At 41.7% G+C, this 19476-nt stretch overlaps 1 protein-coding gene across 5 annotated transcripts in view; it reads right to left on the bottom strand.

Moving 5' to 3' along the window:
- phf21aa (PHD finger protein 21Aa) overlaps positions 1-18327 on the bottom strand; it is a 208208-nt gene extending 189881 nt beyond the window's left edge. For 4 of the 5 annotated variants that reach the window (XR_013548426.1, XM_078415093.1, XM_078415095.1 and 1 more), the window contains exons 1-3: positions 17439-18327; positions 16798-16830; positions 16372-16437 (exon numbers count right to left, since the gene is read on the bottom strand). Coding sequence is in view for 4 of the 5 variants with exons in the window: in XM_078415093.1 (XP_078271219.1) it covers positions 16372-16437; positions 16798-16830; positions 17439-17492 (153 nt within the window). In the remaining variant the exon portion in view is untranslated. The remainder of the gene's footprint in view (positions 1-16371; positions 16438-16797; positions 16831-17438) is intronic. The other variant, XM_078415091.1, reaches the window with a different exon arrangement.
- Between the last annotated feature and the right edge of the window lie 1149 nt (positions 18328-19476).

Raw genomic sequence — 19476 nt, 5'->3', positions numbered from 1 at the left:
ATATAAATGGGGACAATTTTATATTAGGAGAGAAAGCAAAATGAGTTGATATATAAAGAAATAGATTTTGCTTACTAACCATAGTTACAGCACTTTAAAGCCACAATAATGCTGCCTTTGTTTAAAAGCCAAAATAAAGTTTTGTCTGCAGAACAGATTTATGATTGTCAGGAGTACTATTCCACCAACTTTGTGCAAGAATGATCAAAACCCAGAAAAGCATTCGGCATTCAATTAGTGTTGCCCTCTACTAGACAATTTTACTTCCAGAGTATCAAATCAGCTGCACAATGCACAGATCAAGGAAATCTGCTTTGGCAACAGAAAAGCTCCGCGAACGTGCTTTGTGAACTGCAATTACTTTGCGGAAAGCTGTATGCAAGCTTAAATCAAAATTGAACCAAAAATACATTTTTGTTAATTAATTCTTTTAATTTCATTCTTCCCTCTTCCATCACAGATGAGTCTCTCACTGGGGTCTCCTCGATATCCCTCGATCTCCAGCTACACCCTTGTTCCCCCCTCCCCCCATTCGTAACAAGGACAGAGTCCCCCTGGTCTTCACCTTCCACCCCATCAGCCGTCGCATGCAGCCTATAATCCTCCAACATTTTCGCCATCCCCAAGAGGATCCCACTACTGGCCACATCTCCCCATCTCCACCCCTATCTGCTTTCCGCAGAGACCGTTTCCTCCGTAACTCCCTGGTCAACTCGTCTCTTCCCACCCAAACCACCCCCTCCCCAGGTACATTGCCCTGCAACCGCAGGAGATGCAGCACCTGTCCCTTTACCTCCCCCCTCGACTCCATCCAAGGACCCAGACAGTCTTTTCACGAGAGGCAGAGGGTCACTTGCTCATCTACAGTATCCGCTGTTCCAGGTGTCAACTCCTGTAGACCAAGCGCAGGCTCAATGATCGTTTAACTGAACATTCCGCTCAATCCGAACTCAGTTCTTAACCGAACTGATCTCACGGTTGTTCAGCACTTTAACTCCCCCTCCCATTCCCAATCAGACCTCTCTGTCTTGGGCCTCCTCCAATGTCAGAGTGAAGCCCAGCGCAAATTGGAGGAACAGCACCTCATATTTTGCTTGGGTAGTTTACACCCCAGCACTATGAACATTGACTTCTCTAACTTCAAGTAGCCCATTTTTCCCCCTCTCTCTCCATCCCTTCCCAGTTCTCCCACCAGCCTTACAGTCTCCGACTACATTCTATCTCTGTACCGCCCACTCCCCTGAAGGGTCTCGACACGAAACGTCACCCATTCCTTATCTCCAGAGATGCTGCCTGTCCTGCTGAGTTACTCCAGCATTATGTCTACCCTTTGTTAATTAAAGTAATTAATCATTGGAGCAGGCTATAACCTAGCGTGTTTGAATTTAACACACCAAAAAGAGTTTTGTTATTTCAGAAGTTGAAATGTTATAAAGGATTAACGTTTCATAATTGTGCCAGCTTATTTAATTTCATAAAATTTTCAATTTTCTTTTCAAAGTATTCCGTGACACAATTATACAGATGCCATCATCTACTAGTAAATTAGTCATTTTAATATATAACATCCGAGACAAAGAAGATCAATAAACTATTTAACCAAGAAACACTAGACTTGCCTAATATTGTCTTCACCTGATTCCCGCATTCATTAGTGTCAGACAGAATTGTTTAGCATGGAAACATGCCCTACAACCCACCTCATCCAAGCCGAACAGGATGCCTTCCTGAACTATTCCTGTTTGCCTGCATTTGGCCCATATCTCTCCAAATCGTTTCCTATCCATGAACCTGTCCAAATGTTCTTTAGATTTAGAGAATAATACAGCACTGGAACAAGCCCTTCACCCCACAATGCCCATGCCAAACATTATGCCAGATTATACTAATCTTCTCTGCCCACATGCGATTTATATCCCTCCATGTGCCATCAAATCCCTCTTAAATCCCAATATCGTGTCTGCCTCCACCAATACCTCAGGCAGCACGTTCCAGAAACTCACCACTGTGCAAAGAACTTGCTCCATCCATCCATCTATCGTTAAAACTCTCGGTTTGTTTATGTGTATGTGTGTGTCATGCTCTTGCTCTCTACACAGCCAAAACAGTACACGATAGCTCCACAATTTTTGGCCCACCCTACTCACCATTCCCCTATGGTGTGAATAAGCCCACTTTCGTTACTTTTTAAAAACAATTTACCTTATAAACTTTAATAAATCCATCCCCCCCACCCCGCCCGGAGGACCAGCGCCCGTCCCGGTGTGCCCCGCACCTGACCTTCCGCCCATACTGCAGCACGCCGCAGAGGCTGTGGCAGAGGGTCCAACAAGATGGCCGTCGCCCGTAGCAGGAGAAATGCGGCCGAGGTCAGTGCCTTCTCCCTGTCCACTCTCGCCCACCCACGGCCCCGGGAGACACTCCCCGCCCGGCAACGGGTCCAAGCCGTCACCACCGTTCCCCGCTGCAGATTGCAGCCAAGCTGCAGGAGACGCTTCAGCTCCGCAGGAGAAACGGGGCCGACGTCACTGCTTTTTTCCCTCTCCCCCCTTGCTGGCACATGGTCACGGGGGCACTCCCCGCCCAGCAACGGCTCCACGGTTGGGCCGAGGGGGGGAGGGGTGGAGTGTGAGGAGAGGGCTGGGGGGGTAGGGGGAGGGGGGGGGAAGGGATGGGGTGGGGGGAGGGAGGGAGAGGGGTGATGGGGATGGGGGGTTGGGGGGTGCTGCACCAATGCAGGAGAGGTTTCGACCCAACAGGTCCACTTGGTCTAATCTCCTTTAAATTATGACCCTCTCAATTTAAAGCTATGCCATTTAGTCTTCGGCATTTCCACCGTGCAGAAAAAGATTCTGATTGCCTACCCTATCTATGCCTCTCATAATTTTGTATCCTTCTATCAAGTCTCTCATCAACCTCTGACACACTAGAGTTTGCCTAACCTCTCATTATAGCTAATACATTCTAATCCAAGCAGCATTCTGGTGATGCTTTTCCGCACCTTCACCAAAGCCTGCAGATTCTATCTACAATGGTATGAACAGAACTCATGAAGCTGCAAAACATAATTCTGACTCTTATACTCAATACCCCAACTGATGAAGGTAAGCATACCACCAGCCTCCAGCACAACCACAAGAACAACCCTCTGCAGTAAAACTGGTTCCTGGTACTTTGGCATAACCCAGCACAGTACAGGTATAGATAACTTGCCAAGCTCACAGAACAGCTCTGACATCCAATTAAGTCCTACTTCCACACCCTATTCCCGAAAGACTTCTGAAACATACAAGTAGTACAGAAACATTCAAAAGGTTTATGTTATATACTTATATACTATAAAGGCTTGTTTATACAAAGAAAATTTAAAACCATTAAAACTAACAAATAAGTAAAACTCCATGAGATTATGCATCCCATTCATTTGGACAGAGACAGCCAAGTTTCCAACAGTTCCAACACAAAACAGGCTTGGAGTGTATTCCCAACATGAGAGTTGGAAAATTGTTCTGCCCTATTGGGACTTTATGATGAGTCCACAAAAGCAACACAGAGGCAGCTGGCAGCACAGACAAAATGAAAATTGTGCAACAACTAATTTAAACCAAGGTCACCGTTGCAAATTGGAACATCCATGTGAATAAGGTAAATCCCAGAAATGGTACATGCTTTTGGGGGAAAGATCTCATTCTTACATCAAATGGTGGATTCTGCTCTGCTTCCCTTCCATCTAACTAGTGGAGGTTCAAGAAAATAATTCACATTGGGAGTCAACCCCAAATTCACATAGTATGGGGATGGGTTCACATCATCAACTTCAACTTATAAGTTAAACAAACCTTTCACTATCCAGATTCACACGAAAAATGGCCACTCAAATGAGGTAACAGAAGTTACCTATAACACTTTCTATATCAATAAAAATGGCTTGAATGTTAAATTTTCAATTACATGCATTTCAGATTTAAATCTGCCCTATCTAAAAGGAATTCACAGGATAATCACTTGGGTATTCAAACCTCAAAAAATAAACTTAATTACCATAAAAAGTTGTATGATAAGCTTCTAACATTAGAAAGCAATAATAGTTCAAAATATTAAAGCAGCATTAAAGTGCTTGGGACATCTTGGCATAAAAAAAGTTTAATACAAGTCTTCCTTTCCTCTCACATATTCAACAAGTTTGTTACTGTTATATTATTTGGGCTCAGCTTGGTTAATTCCTGCAGACTTATTTTTCTCTTGTAACATGGTGATTCTAACATGCTGTATTCAATGTCATGGTGCACCTATTGAAGCATGAATTATATACATACCAATCATGAAATCTAGCAATTTACCTTTGAAATATTAATACACTAAATATCTAAATACTTTTGGTCACCAAGGGTACTCAGAATTTGGCTGGGCAAAGTAAGGAATTGAGGTTAAGGATCATCTACAACTTAATTCAAAGGCGCAACATACTGCAGGAGCCTAATGGGTTATTGCTGCTTCCATTACATTCTTCAGTAGTCCTGTGCAATAACTAAACAAATCTCTTACCATTACATAAATGAAGTCCCATGACAAATCTCAGCTGTGGCAAGCAGGAAAGTACAACTCTGACAGTGAAATAATTTCGAAAATACACATACCACACCTCTGCAAAACATATTTTTTGCAAAAACCAATAATTGAATTATGTATAGAAGGTTAGTAATTCTACATTAAAACTCAAGGAACAGAACATTTAAATAAAGCCTGCGGCAATTTTGGGGAAGTAGATGGAAGTTGCCCTCCAAGCCACACACCATTCAGACCTGGATTTCCACTCCATCAGTTGCTGGGTGAATATCCTGGAACCCGATCAATGGAATTATATTATCCACCCCGACAGCCTCAGGTGGCCTGCATCCATGGTCACTGTCACAGATGCCAAATTGGTCTTCGTGACAGCGAATGAGGACCTGTGTGGATCAGCTGGCATGTATTCACATGTAAAATTCAGGTTGATTTCAAGACATGTTTAATTTCTAATCTGAGTTTCACACCTACTTTAAGACCACGATCTTGCCATTGTTTTATGGCAAAAAAACAATGTTGCTTGCCATAATTACTTCTGTCCAGTGCCTCTGTCACCCACCATAATTAAGTGCTTCCAGAAGCAGGTCAGGGCACACATTAACCCCAACCTCCCAGACAGCCTTGATCCAATGCAGTTCGCCTGCCATCGCAACAGGTCCAGAGCAAATGCATCTTACTGTTCCTACATTCATCTCTGGAACTTCTGGATAACAAGGACACCTACGAGAGACTTCTATTTATTGACTATAGCTCCAACTTCAACTCCATAATCCAAACCAAACTCTTCTCCAAACTCCTAGACCTATGGTGTTGAAGTGGAAATGGCCAAGAGTTTGCAGTTACTAGATGCAAATAAAATCATTTTGTTCTGGTCCAACCATATTGAACCGATGGCCAAGAAAGCACTACCTCCTCAGAAGAGGAAGTTCAGTATGTCTCCACATCTCCTACCAATTTCTGCGGATGTATCGTAGAAAGCATCCTGCTGTGATGCATCAAAGCTTGGTTTACCAACAGCTCCGCACAAGAATGCAATTTTTTTTTATGAGTTGTGGATGCAACCTGGTCCATCTTACAGACCAGCCTTTTGCATCATTGATGGAGGGCGGGGGCGGGAGAGCGGGGAGGGGAGAGCGGGGGAGGGGAGAGCAGGGAGGAGGGAGTGGGGGCGAGAGTGGAGTGCGGGCAGGGAGAGTGAGGGTGGGGGGAGGGGAGGGAGGTGGGGGTGAGGGGAATAGGGGTGGGGAGTCAATAGTCAATATCAATAGTCGTTTATTTGTTACATACACATAAATGTGTAGTAAAATGAAACATTACCCGCAGTTGAACAATAAGACCAATAAGATTAATCAATAAAAATGCAATAACACATACAATCACAACTAACACCAAACAAAAAGAAACATCCATCACAGTGAGCCTCCTCCAGTCCCTCCTCACTGTGATGGAAGGCCAGAATGTCTTTTTCTCTTCCCTGCCGTCTTGTCCCGCGGTCAGGCTGTTGGAGTTGCCACGTCGGGGCGGTCGGGGCTCCCGATATTGAAGCCCCCGCTGGGCGGTGAAAAAAAATCCCGCGGCCTATTTCAGGCCGCGCCGGATGGTGAAAGGTCCGTGGCGGGCCGACCCAAGCCCCGCGATTCGGGGCGGGCGAACACGTTGCCTCTGCCGCTGCCGGAGCTCCCGATGTCGGCCCCCATCCAGGGGCCTGCGGGCTTCCGACGTCCACGCGGCCCGCGCCGGAGCCTCCGGAGACGAGTCGCAGCCGTTCCCGCAGCATTCGCAGGCAGCCAGCGCCGCAGGTGGTGAGTCCGGACCGCGGGCTCTGCGAACCAGAGACCCAGGTGGTCCCAGGTGCATGGCCGGTGGTAGGCCGCAACGGGAACGGAGACACGGCACAGAACAAAGGTCGCGTCTCCGTTCTGGAGAGAGAATGTTACAGTTACAGTTCCCGTTCCCTCCCACCCCCCCCCCCCCCCCAAAACATAACATACAACACAACATCATATTAACACTACAATTGAGACAAAAACAACAAAAAACACAAAAGACAGACGGACTGCAGGCAAGCCGCAGCTGCGACGGCAGGGCTGGGGGCAGGGGAAGTGCAAGTGGGGGTGGGGTAAGGGGGATGGAGTGGGTCAGTGGGGGGGGGGAGGGGGATTGAGTGGGGGGTTGCGGGTGCTACACCAATACAGGAGAGGCTTTGGTTCCAGGGCTCATTCACCCTCTCCCCTTCCCTCTGCCCTCTCTATGAGGAATGGGCCCAACGGGTCCACTTGGTCTAGTATATGTGTGTGTGTATATATATATATATATATATATATATATATATATATATATACACACACACTAGACCAAGTGAATTGGTATATGGTATATATACATATACTAGATACATAAACATATACTAGAGCTCCAGCAAAAAATAAAAAAAACTGCTGGAGGAACTCAGCAAGTCATGCGATATCTATGGAGGGAAGTGGACAGTCAATAGTTTGGTTGACATGCATCGATTGAGGGTCTCCACCAAACATATCGACCATCCATTTCCCTTCAAATGCTGCCTTACCCATTGAATTCCTCCAACAGCTTTCCCTTTCTTTTGCACCAGATTTCAGCGTTTGCAATCACTTGACTTGGATGCATAAGGCTATTCCTCCTCAACATTGGGCTAAGATTTTAAATGACCCTTCCTATATTACCATGAGAATACCCGTGTACAAAGATTGCAATGGTTCCAGAAATCATTGCAATAATATTTGAGTTGTAATAGCAAAAGGCAACAAATGTTGGCCCTGTCAGCAACATTTTTGAAGGAATAAAAACCTAAATAACTTTCTCAAGTGGTTTTCAAGAATGACTTGACATTCATGCACCACCTTTCACACATCAAAACATCCTAAGACTTCTAAGGAAATTCGATGCAGAGCTAAATAATAAGATGTAACGACAGGTGATAAAAGATGCAGGTGGTCAGAAGCATGTTGAAAGGAAGAGCATGGCACAGGTTTCATATTGCTGAAGGAATGAGTGGCAATGAAAGAATATTACAAATAAGGGTGCACCAAGGCAATATAAAGACCTTTCTGCCTTGCAACTTCACTACTTTGGCCAATCCACATCCAAACAGCATCCATTCACCCTGCATCCCACCCCCAATTCTCCTGTTTAATGAAGGTACAATTAACCTGAAGATTAGTTAACTTCAATCATGTTTTAAAAGATATTTCAGAGTAAGCTTCAAACAAACAGTTATACTCCACCATGAAGTGTTGTGCACTAAATTGCAGCATGCCAAAATATGTTTTTAATGTTAACTTGGGGGCCATCTATTCTGGATCTCAAAAAGGGTGTCCCTACTTCAAGCATTGTTTGTGTAATTATTTATGATAAGTGTTAAAAGCTTCAAAAACAATCCAAATTAAAAAGCAGAGTATAAGTTAAAAGCAAATGTAGGAGATGAATATACATATTGTGTGAGTAGATTATGAATTGCGTGATATATGGGATTGCTTTTAACATTTCCTATACTTTATTTTCACAAAACAGTCATTTTAAGGATTCTAATCACATTGATAGGAAACTATTTCTCAAAAACAAGTAATGCTAACATCATAATCATTGTGGACATTATGACACGCAATACACTGGTGAATATTGGAAATTGTGCTCGTTATTTTCACAAAAAAATACAATTTGCTTCCACAAACCTCAATGTCCATCGCATTTAAAATTTCCAGAACTAAAGTCAATCCCAATGAGCAAAAATTTGAAACTGCCCCATGATATCTCATAAATCTTGCCACAAAATTTAGTGTGCTTTATAGTGGCACTCATTAAAATCGATGCAGGATAACTAGAATTCATAAAATACTTCAATAAGAACATATTCAAACATACTTATATGAAGAGCTCTGGGTAATGTCAGTCTTGATGGCTACCTCAAGAAATTATCGTGAAAAGGAGAGAAATGAAAGAATCATGAAAAAGGGGAGGATAATTACCTCAAGAAAGCATGAAATGAGGCAACAACTAGTTTAATATATTTTAAAAGCATTTATACAATGCCAAATTATTGTTATATTTTCTAATTGTTGTGCATCCCCTTCACATTAAAAGTTTAATGACATATATTAGAGTATAATTTCTGTTGCTAATGTAACTTTTACACCTTGACCTAGATTCAGTACTATATGAACAAATTTGTGAACCATTCATGAGCAGCAATTAACCCGTCATTGACTTTTGGGCCTACTTAGACAATTGTCATGGAGGAATTACCTTAGCAACAATCCTAAAGCATGGAACAAGATGTTGCAACTGTCCTCCAGAATTCTAACATTGAATATCACTTTACTGGCTAGTTGCCAATTTGCAGGCACATAGCCACAGAGGCTTTGGATTCTACTTTGCAGACCACTGACATATGGTTCTATTTGCACATATTTCTTTTGTCGGTTTTCTCCAGATGAGTTTTGAGTATTAAATGTTTTGAAAGTGCTTTTTCCAAAAAAGAGGCAACGTAACCCTATTTGTCGATGCATCGTAAAACCAATTACCAGGTTCCTCAAGTATCAGCAACTTAAAATGCATACAAGGCACATTTTATGAACATTTTGCATGTGCTCTTTGGTATGCAGCCAAGTAACCCACAAAACAAAAACTGGGCCTAAACATACTACTAGCAATAATCCTCTGATACACGTTGCAGACCTACCAGTGTCAACTTGCTGCACAAAGTCAACCCGATCTAAACCCGACAAAGGCCTTAATAATTTATGGGCGGAATTAGTTTTGACCTGCTCACACAACAGCTGAAAATATCCTTGAAAGCAGGAGAAACTACGTCCTGACATTTAGCCAACTGTCAAAACATGGAATGTACTCATTATTAAAAAACAAACTCAATTAAATTGGATATAAAGATAATATTTTTTTATTTACCTCGGTCTTTTGAAAACTAAAAAAAGAATGGATTTTCTTCCCTACATCAGTTTCATTTGGAAGATTCACCAGTATAACTGCTAGAGAAATGCAACTAACTCATCCTCTGTTCTTGAATTCCCGGAAATCAATGTCAGAACATAGGTAACAAAGAATTCCAAGTTAGCTAAGGGCATCTAGTTTGGCATATAATCCCGAACTCCGTAGCATTTATGCTGAGAATTACCAATATGGAAATCCCTGCATTTCCTGGTAATGTTTCCTCAAAGCCATCCAGCAAGAGGGTTGAAGTGAAACACGAAAATCTCTATTTGGAATTCCAGTTATTCTTATGATTTATAACAGATATATATTTTTTTTTTAAACTTCCCCACACATTATTCTTGGAGCTATATCATTCACCCATGAGCTGCAATCATTTTGTAAAGGTTAAGATTTTCCATTTTATTTTGTAACATAATAAATGTTAACTCTCCGAAACTGCCAAATAAACACCTGCCCAAATTTTGCAGGATGCAGCCAGTGTTCGACATGGAGATATCAGCATTTATCATTTAAGACATGTACAAATGCTTGTTCAGATCTTGCTCCAGAAGCCCTGATGTCAATTTCTGTACCTCACCACTGGGTTTCATGTAGAGCTGAACAGTGGAGAAGCAGCTTGTTGGAAATCCTGAATACTTGCACAGAGAGGGATAAAGGGGAAAAAAAGTTTGTCCGCAGATCCTGTGCTGGATTACGAGCACAGAATGAACGGGACATTTACTCGAATGATAAGAGTAAGATTGCAAAGAATGCAAACCGCTTTTTACAATACCCAGAAAATACTGTAGATGCTCAGTAGGTCAGGCTGCACTTATACTCCCTATATGCAGCCAAATTCACCGACAAATCCTCAACAACTTCTCCTTTGACTCCTCCCACTTCCTCCAAACCAGAGGCGTAGCTATGGGCACTCGCATGGGCCCTAGCTACACCTGCCTCTTTGTCGGGTACGTCGAACAATCCCTGTTCCAGATGTACACTGGCCCCATCCCCGAACTCTACCTCCACTACATCGACGACTGCATTGGTGCTACCTCTTGCACCCATGCAAAACTCACTGACTTCATACACTTCACCTCCAATTTCCATCCTGCCCTTAAATATACCTGGACTATCTCTGACATCTCCCTCCCGTTTCTGGACCTCACCATCTCCATCACAGGAGAAAAACTAGTGACGGACATTTACTACAAGCCCACCGACTCGCACAGCTATCTGGACTACACTTCTTCCCACCCGGTCCCCTGCAAAAAGTCTATCCCCTACTCCCAATTCCTCCGTCTACGCCGCATCTGCGCCCGGGATGAGGTGTTTCAGACTAGGGCTTCCGAGATGTCCTCGTTCTTCAGAAAACGGGGCTTCCCCTCCATTATAGATGAGGCTCTCACTAGGGTCTCTTCTACATCCCGCAGCTTCGCTCTTGCTCCCCCTCCCCCCACTCGCAACAAGGACAGGATCCCCCTCGTTCTCACCTTCCACCCCACCAGCCAGCGGATCCAACATATCATCCACCAACATTTCCGTCACCTACAACAGGACCCCACCACTGGCCATATCTTCCCATCCCCTCCCCTCTCTGCATTCCGCAGAGACCGTTCCCTCCGCAACTCCCTGGTCCACTCGTCCCTTCCTACCCAAACCACCCTAACCCCGGGAACTTTCCCTTGCAACCGCACGAGATGCAACACCTGTCCCTTTACCTCCCCCCTCAACTCCATCAAAGGACCCAAGCAGTCTTTCCAGGTGAGACAGAGGTTCACCTGCACCTCCTCCAACCTCATCTATTGCATCCGCTGCTCTAGATGTCAACTTATTTATATCGGCGAAACCAAGCGCAGGCTCGGCGATCGCTTCGCTGAACACCTGCGCTCGGTCCGCATTAACGCAACTGATCTCCCGGTGGCCCAGCACTTTAACTCCCCCTCCCATTCCCAGTCTGACCTCTCTGTCATGGGCCTCCTCCAGTGCCATAGTGAGGCCCCCCGGAAATTGGAGGAACAGCACCTCATATTTCGCCTGGGGAGTTTGCGGTCCGGTGGTATGAACGTCGACTTCTCCAACTTCAGATAGCTCCTCTGTCCCTCCCTTCCCCTCCTCCTTCCCAGATCTCCCTCTATCTTCCTGTCTCCACCTATATCCTTCCTTTGTCCCACCCCCGACATCAGTCCGAAGAAGGGTCTCGACCCGAAACGTCACCCATTCCTTCTCTCCCGAGATGCTGCCTGACCTGCTGAGTTACTCCAGCATTTTGTGAATAAATCGATTTGTACCAGCATCTGCAGTTATTTTCTTATATTCACTGACAAATCCATCTACATTTAAAGATAATGTCAATGTGATGGGCCAGATCATGAACAATGATAAAAAAAACGGCGTACAGGAAGGAGACGGAACTTAGTAAATGGTGTCAGGATAACAACCTCTCCCTGAATCTCAGCAAGACAAAGAAGCTAGTTATCGACTTCAGGAAGTGCGATGAAGTACCTGCCCCAATCAGCATCAAAGGTGTCAAAGTGGAAACTTCAAGTTCCTTGGCTTAATATTACCCATGAATGCTCATGGAATAACCACATTGATGCGACAATCAATAAAGCACATGAACGCCTCTAATTCTTCAGGAAATAGGAGAGTGAATTCAGCACGTCTCCGATGAATTTTACAAACTTCCATAGATGCGCCATAGAAAACATACTGTGGGTTACATCACAGCTTGACTCAGTGCAGGAGGTGGGAGAGAGGAGGATGATGGCAAAGCTAACATCGCTGCTGGACAACGACTCTCACCCCATGCAGGACACTGTCACTGCACTGAGTAGCTCCTTCAGTGTCAGACTCCTTCACCCCAAGTGCGTGAAGGAGAGATATAGACGGTCCTTCCTTCCCGCTGCTGTGAGACTGCACAACCAGCACTGCTCCCAGCAGACGAGTCAACAATAACAGCTAAGAACACACAGAAAACTAATGACAATTTATGTATCTTTATTTATAATGAATGATCTCTTGCTCTCTTGCTATCCACTTTGCTGCTGTAACACTGTAAATTTCCCCGGTGTGGGACGAATGAAGGAATATATTATTATTATTATTATGATTTGGGAATGATTTGCCCAAGACCCCAAGAAATTGCAGAGTTGTAGATTAGCCCAGCCCATCACACAAACCAGACTTCCTACCATTGACTCTATTTACAATTCACACTGCCTCGCAAACACAAACATAATCAAAGTTTTGTCCCAAGACTAATCAAACACGCACCACGGTACTCTGGAACAACAGCTTCTTCTCCTGCGTTATCATGCTTCTGAAAGATCACTCCATAAGCTAGCATATTTTCCAATTCACCTTTACCCCATTTTGGACAGTGTACTGCATCTCTAGAACTGGTGCCCAACAATGATGAGAACTACATTCTGCTCTGTATCTTGCCTTTTTCTGTTTAATTCTAGATTTTCAGCACTTGCAGTTTCTCGATTTGCTTATTTGATGGAAAGATACAACATTGAAACAGGCACTTCAACCTACCTCAATCATCCATTCATACTAGTTCTATGATCTCCCACATTTGCACACACTCCCTAAACAATTGGAGCGATTTACTGAGGCCAATAACCTACAAAATCTACACATCTTTGTGATGTGGGATGAAACCAGAGCACCCGGAGGAAATGTTCAGGATGATAGGGAGAATGTGCTAACTCCACAAAGACAGCACCCGAGGCCAGGATCGAACCGGGGTCTCTGGCGGTGAGAGGCAATGGCTCTACCAGCTGTGCCTCTGTGCTGCCTAACTTTAAAAATCTTTACTTTAAACAAGTTTAATTATCTAAATGTTTAAATTGCTTCAGATGATTTTAATTTCAAAATTAAGAATTTGAAAGTGTTCATTTTTTTTAAACTAGTTTAAAGACATTTCTGATAATCACGAGTATTCCAATACATTGAAAAAGACTGCAGACAGATGGCAAAAATTGGAACATTTGTTCACCACCGAACAAAATTTCCAACAAGTTTCCAGGAGTCAGACTTGTTTTGCATCACGCACGTGAGTTGAATATGATCTGGACTCAGTAATTTCAGGGCCAGAGGGAACATGGGTACCAATCTTGGGCAATGAACCCCACTGGTCAAAATCCAGGTCTTTATTTTATCAAATTGGTCTCAATTTTATCAAATTGAATGTCAATAGAAATAGATGAATTATCAAGGCACAATCTCAAGAGCTTGCTTTTACATGCATCCTATTACTCCTGTACTGGAGTATACTGGGGTTTTTTTAAACACATGCAATTTAATCAAAAGTTTGTTCATCATATTACAAATTTTACTTCTCAGCTGAAAGAATATCACTTTTACTCTCAATCTTTACACTAAAATTTTAACAATGCTACTGATATTGTAAATAAATATATACACACATATTTATACATACACATACCAGGTTAAAGTTGTACTTGATGAAAAAGTTAAAAACAAACATCCTTGTGGAAGCACCTGTGCCATAATATTTACTACTTGGTACTATACCAAAATGTTTTATCTACAAATACATTACATAATTCGGCATTGAAAGTTTTTTTAAACTACAAGGATAAAGTAGTACTTTTCTAATATATCATTGATATCTACACATAAACATTTACCGCAAATATATTTACCGCAAATATATTTCCCATTTCTTCCTCAAACCACATGGTCTTACCAATGACAATCTATTAAGCCTGCTCTCTTCTATTGAGGCTGAGGAAATAAAAGGCAGACCAACAATTCTCTCCAAATTTGACCTCCCCTTCTGAATAGTTACATCACCTCCATACCCCACTCCAAGAAACTAGTACTACGTTCAGAAACTCAAGGCAGTGGCAACAAGCTTACATTTCCTCGTCACAATATTTTAATGAACTATTACTCCAATATATTACAGGTTTTACAATATAAATCAATACATCCACTCTTAATACCTTGCTGTTCACTTACTGCCACTATGCACGTTCTCTTCAACTAATATTGGGTAGCAGTCAAAGACAGAAATTGAAAATATTGGTTGCCATTTAATGGTTATCAATCTTGGTGAGTTTTGCAAGATAAATCAGTCAGACAATTACAAAACAAAGCTTCATACCCATGCAGAAAATGCAGCAGTGATTCTAAAAGCACAGTTAGGAATGGCCCTGTGCACCACAAGTGGCCAGCAGGTGGTAGGTTTGCAGCTAGACAAGTTACACATTTTCACAGCCAAAGGAATTAACAAAATTGTCCGGTTGCATTCATGCAACAGAAGAAACTTAAGCACAGCATCCTCTGAATATTAAAATGCTCCAATTTTGGGATTTTCCATTTCTGCCATCAACAATCCTTAATTTAGTAAGGAGAGAGAGGAAACTATAAAACTTACTACCCAAATAGAAATGCTTCAAACAGGAGGGTGGTTGCACGTAAATTAACACTTTTGATAGTTGAAGGCATTTTTGGCATAAAGCTGAAGCAGTTAAAAAAACCTGAAGTTTAAGAATTTTTCAGAAAATCTGCAGTTTTTTAATTTACATAGAAACATTTTAATCGCCTTACAGAAACATTATTAAAATCTAACACATATTCCACACACATACACGGATAACTTAGGGTAGATGACCAAATGTTTGGTCAAAGGTGCGATTTAAAGACGAGTCGTACAGTCATGCATGCTTCAGTTGGGCATCTCCCTTGGACTTCCTTTGTAAGGGAGGAGAAATTATACCAATACCTAACTAAAACCATGCCTGCAGCAAATTTACAAAATAGCTCTTAGATTTATTAATGAAATCTTCCACAACCAATTTAACTCACCAAAAATGTCAGCTGTTTTAAAAAAGCCAATAAAAATAGCAAACCAAATCCAAGTAATCATTCTCATACATATTTTTACACACATGGTTACAAAGACGTCATGTGATCATGGTTGAAGGCCAGCTTTCCAGAAATAAAATCAGATAAAAGCTTTAAAAAGAACAAGATTTAAACTGTAATTAAGGATGCTGCATTGGAATTAATGACATATAGTGAGTGCATCAATAGTCCTGTGAACGCAAGCTCAAACTAAAGTTTGAATAGATCCTTTTCTGGATCTATTGCACCTCAAAAAGTTGATATTTTTTTCACATTGGCAACGCAAGAGACAAAATTACTCAGGAGTAAACCAAATTAACATTAATTCAGAAAACTGAAGGTACAAGTATCTTTGCAAAAGATAACTAGCCCTTCTTAAACAGGATATGAGGATTCTACAAATTAAATGCTGGTGTGAAAGTTATATGAAACTGAAATGCACAAAGAACCTAGAATCAGAAACAAAGAAATCGGGGTGGGGGAAAGAAATGGCGTAAAGAACTAAACTAGACAAAATGAGAATGATAGAACCACGTGTGGATGTAAGATTTATACAAAGTATTTGCAAAAATCAATTAAAGAAGCATAAAGTATTATTATGCACTGCTTAACCCAATCGCTAAATTTAAATTACAAAAGAGGTCAACGGTATATATGAACAACACAATTACAGGAGGTACAACACAGGCTTAGAATGCATGTGACTAATGAAATATCTCTTAAATTCAAAAATTTGGACAGGGTTTGGGGGGGGGGGGGGGGGGTAAGAGTATAATATCGGAACAAGTGCAATTGGATCTCTCTCAACATCAATTTCTACCCTTTACTTCCCATCCACTACCACACAACTCTGCAAATATCAGCATTTTCAGAAACCTGCATTTTCCAGAACTTCTCTAGAATAAACACAACCATTTGAGTCAGATCTGCCACAAATCAATTAATTCCCCTTACTTGTTTCTCACTGAGTGTGGTTATCTTGGCTTGCAATTCATGAAGCTGTTTCTTCAAATCAACATTCTGCAAAATAAAATTTAACAATATTATATCACATCATAACTAATACTCGCCCTGTTCCAATACTAAGAAAATGAGTCATTCAACATTTTCAGCTGAATACTCCAGAGGAGCTCAAAAAGTCATTTTAGTTAGTCATTTTAAAAATATGACTGAAACAACCTCATTACCTTTCCTAATTATGAAGTGTCTTGCATTTTGGTATAGGCCAGAACTATAATAACTTTTCATAAAAACAATCCTACTATAGTTATAAACAGTTAAGAAACAATGTGAAAGAAAACATTTTAAACATTCTAAATTGTTTTAGGATCAATATGTACACACATTTTAATAAGTAAAAAGCAAATTTAAAAAATGTACCTGTGGATCCTGTTTCATCTGGGCCACAAGTTTCTGTTTGGATAAAACAATGAAAGTTAATGTTCTTGGAAGAGGAGACAATATCAAATAAGCAAACTACTTGAGACTGGTAATATTGATCTCAGATTTAAAACCTAACCGTATTTATATTTTTTATTAAAGATGGACTCCAGTTAACCCTGATTTTGATGTATGGTTCAAATACATTTCGGACATCATTGATTGCTGATAATCATTTTAATAAAATGTTTCCAAGTTCATTCCCATTCAAAATACCTCTCTTTACATATAAACAATGATGGTACAAATTTTCAGATCTAAAGTTATTTCCAGTAATCCATAAAGTTTGGTCATTCATAACTTTTCATCGATGTGTACTTTTTAAACTTATTTATTCTCATTTTGTTGTTAAAAATTGTGTCATTTTAAATTCTTAGAAATGTTACACCCTCAATTTCAAAAGTCTGTAAATCATTATTTTAAATATATAAATTGAAATAAATGTTTTCTTGCCAATTATTTGCTTGTAACAGACTTGCATAACTTATACAGTGCGCGACCTTTGAGAGGCAGTGGATGAAATTAACAGACACACACACACACAATTAAACGCAGTAAATTAAAATAAGAGACCAGATTACCTGATGAAACTGGATTTCCACTTTCAGAGCCTCCTGCAGAGTTTGCAACTCCATCTCCTCTACTTCCCGCGCCACTTTCCTTCACTTTTTCCGCCACCCCTCTAAAAAAGGCAAAAAAAAAGAAAGCCCCAGCTCCCCTTCTCTCTTTACCCTCTTTCCGCACGTAGCCAAAAAAAATAGTGAAGAAGAGGAGAGAGGAAGAAAATCAACAAAAACAGGGCCCGAAATAATTTCAGGAGGGGGAAAGTGCATTAAACATTGCGGTCGGCCGCATGTGTATAAATATCAACTTTATTTTATATTGATAAAATGTTTTATATCCAATATATAAATATATATATTTAGTGAGAGAGAAGGGGGGAGAGAGAAAGACATAGAGAGTGAAGGCAAAACAAGTTCACCCATCCACTGGACTCATCACTCTGCGCCGCCGCCGAGCCAGAGGGGGGCGGTGAGCTGCCCGAGTCCGACCAACAGCAACTTCAAAAACATTTACCCCGCTTCTTAAATCATCGCCGCCAAAGGGCCCTCACATCACAGTTAAAATCCCACCGAAAATAAAATCAACCGACTGAGAGGGGGAAAAAAGGAGGAGGCGGGAGGAGATGGAGAGGGGGGGGCGGAATCCTTCGCGTTTCCAAATCCTGAGGAAAAGCAAAGCCACCTCAATGCGGAACGGCCGGCCCGCAGTTACATGTTACTTCTTCTGAGGGTTTTTTTTTTCTCTATTGTAAAAATTAAAATATTTAGTTTTCCTCTTTTGAATGACAGAGGCGAAAAATTACGATCTCTTTTGCCCCCCTCAAAATAAAAGTGAGTGAGTGTGCGTGCGCGCGCGCGCGCCCACCCTCGCTCTCTCTCTCCTCACTTACTTACTCGCCTCACGCTGAATCCCTGCTCCCCTCCCCCTGACACTCGTGCCCGCGCCTTGCCGCCCCGTCAGGCGGGCACGCGCGACGGAGATGGAGAGGACGCGCTCCCGCTCGCCCTCGCGCTCGCGTGCACGCAAGCATGCATGCACGCACACCCCCCATCCCGGCCGTTGGCTCTTCATTCCTCGCCGGCCCGTGCGCGAGTACGAGCCGCGCAAGGAGAGGGGGGGGGAGGCGTTTATGGAGCGGAGGGACAAGGGAACGCGAGAAGTTGTGGAGGTGGAGGTAGGGGAGGGGGGAGAGAGAACTATTTGACGGCGCGAGCGGTGGCGAATTTATTTCACTTTGCCTAAGGAACAGCGGTGCTGTGGCTCTCATTGCCTAGGGAAAGTACCCGGATGCTGCGACTCCTCACTTTACTCCAAACTCAAATGGGATTATTTATTTAACTTTCTTTTTGTGTAACCAACTTATTGTACCACACTTATTTGAATTAAAAACAGAAATAAACAATTGAGCCCCGTCACTCAAATCAAACAGTGCATTGAAAAACTGAACTTTCCTTTTCAATTTCTCTGATTTCCAGATAATTTTACTAGATTGATTATTTGTGCATTTTCAAGGGTTAGGTTTATAATAATTACCTGTTGTTATTAAGGGTCTGAACTTCATTCAAATATTGTGATGTTATTCAAACGTCTTAATTTCAAAATGAAATTGAAACATTTTCATATTAATGAAAATGTTTTAAAGTTCCCAATACACATGTCATTCTTTTTTTACATCTGCGCTTTAGGCAATAAACGATTTAGCATATTTCTTTCATGGATTTTTTAAAACAAAATGTTTTAAACTTTATTGTATATTATGTTTGTTAACATCATTTTTCTTCATTCTTATACATTTTAATCATTAGAATTAATATAGTGACAATATATAATGTTTTGGAGAAGAGCAAAAGATGAACTTTACAAACGGATTATAAATTTGGACTTGAACTTGTTTCAGTTTAGTACAAAATGGCGGAAGAGTGCTTGAAAGTTTCAGTGGCCGGGTTTCAGATTTCAGACTGCAATAATTGGATTAGAGAAGAATCAAAGAAAAAAACGAAAGGAGAAGCGGAGCTAATGCCATCTCCTCCCCCCTCTCAAATAAAGCTGCAATTA

This window comes from Rhinoraja longicauda, chromosome 18, assembly GCF_053455715.1.
Source record: "Rhinoraja longicauda isolate Sanriku21f chromosome 18, sRhiLon1.1, whole genome shotgun sequence".
Taxonomy (NCBI): Eukaryota; Metazoa; Chordata; class Chondrichthyes; order Rajiformes; family Arhynchobatidae; genus Rhinoraja; species Rhinoraja longicauda.
The sequence above is the reverse complement of the archived record's forward strand: the minus strand, read 5'-3'. Positions and strand labels throughout refer to the sequence as shown.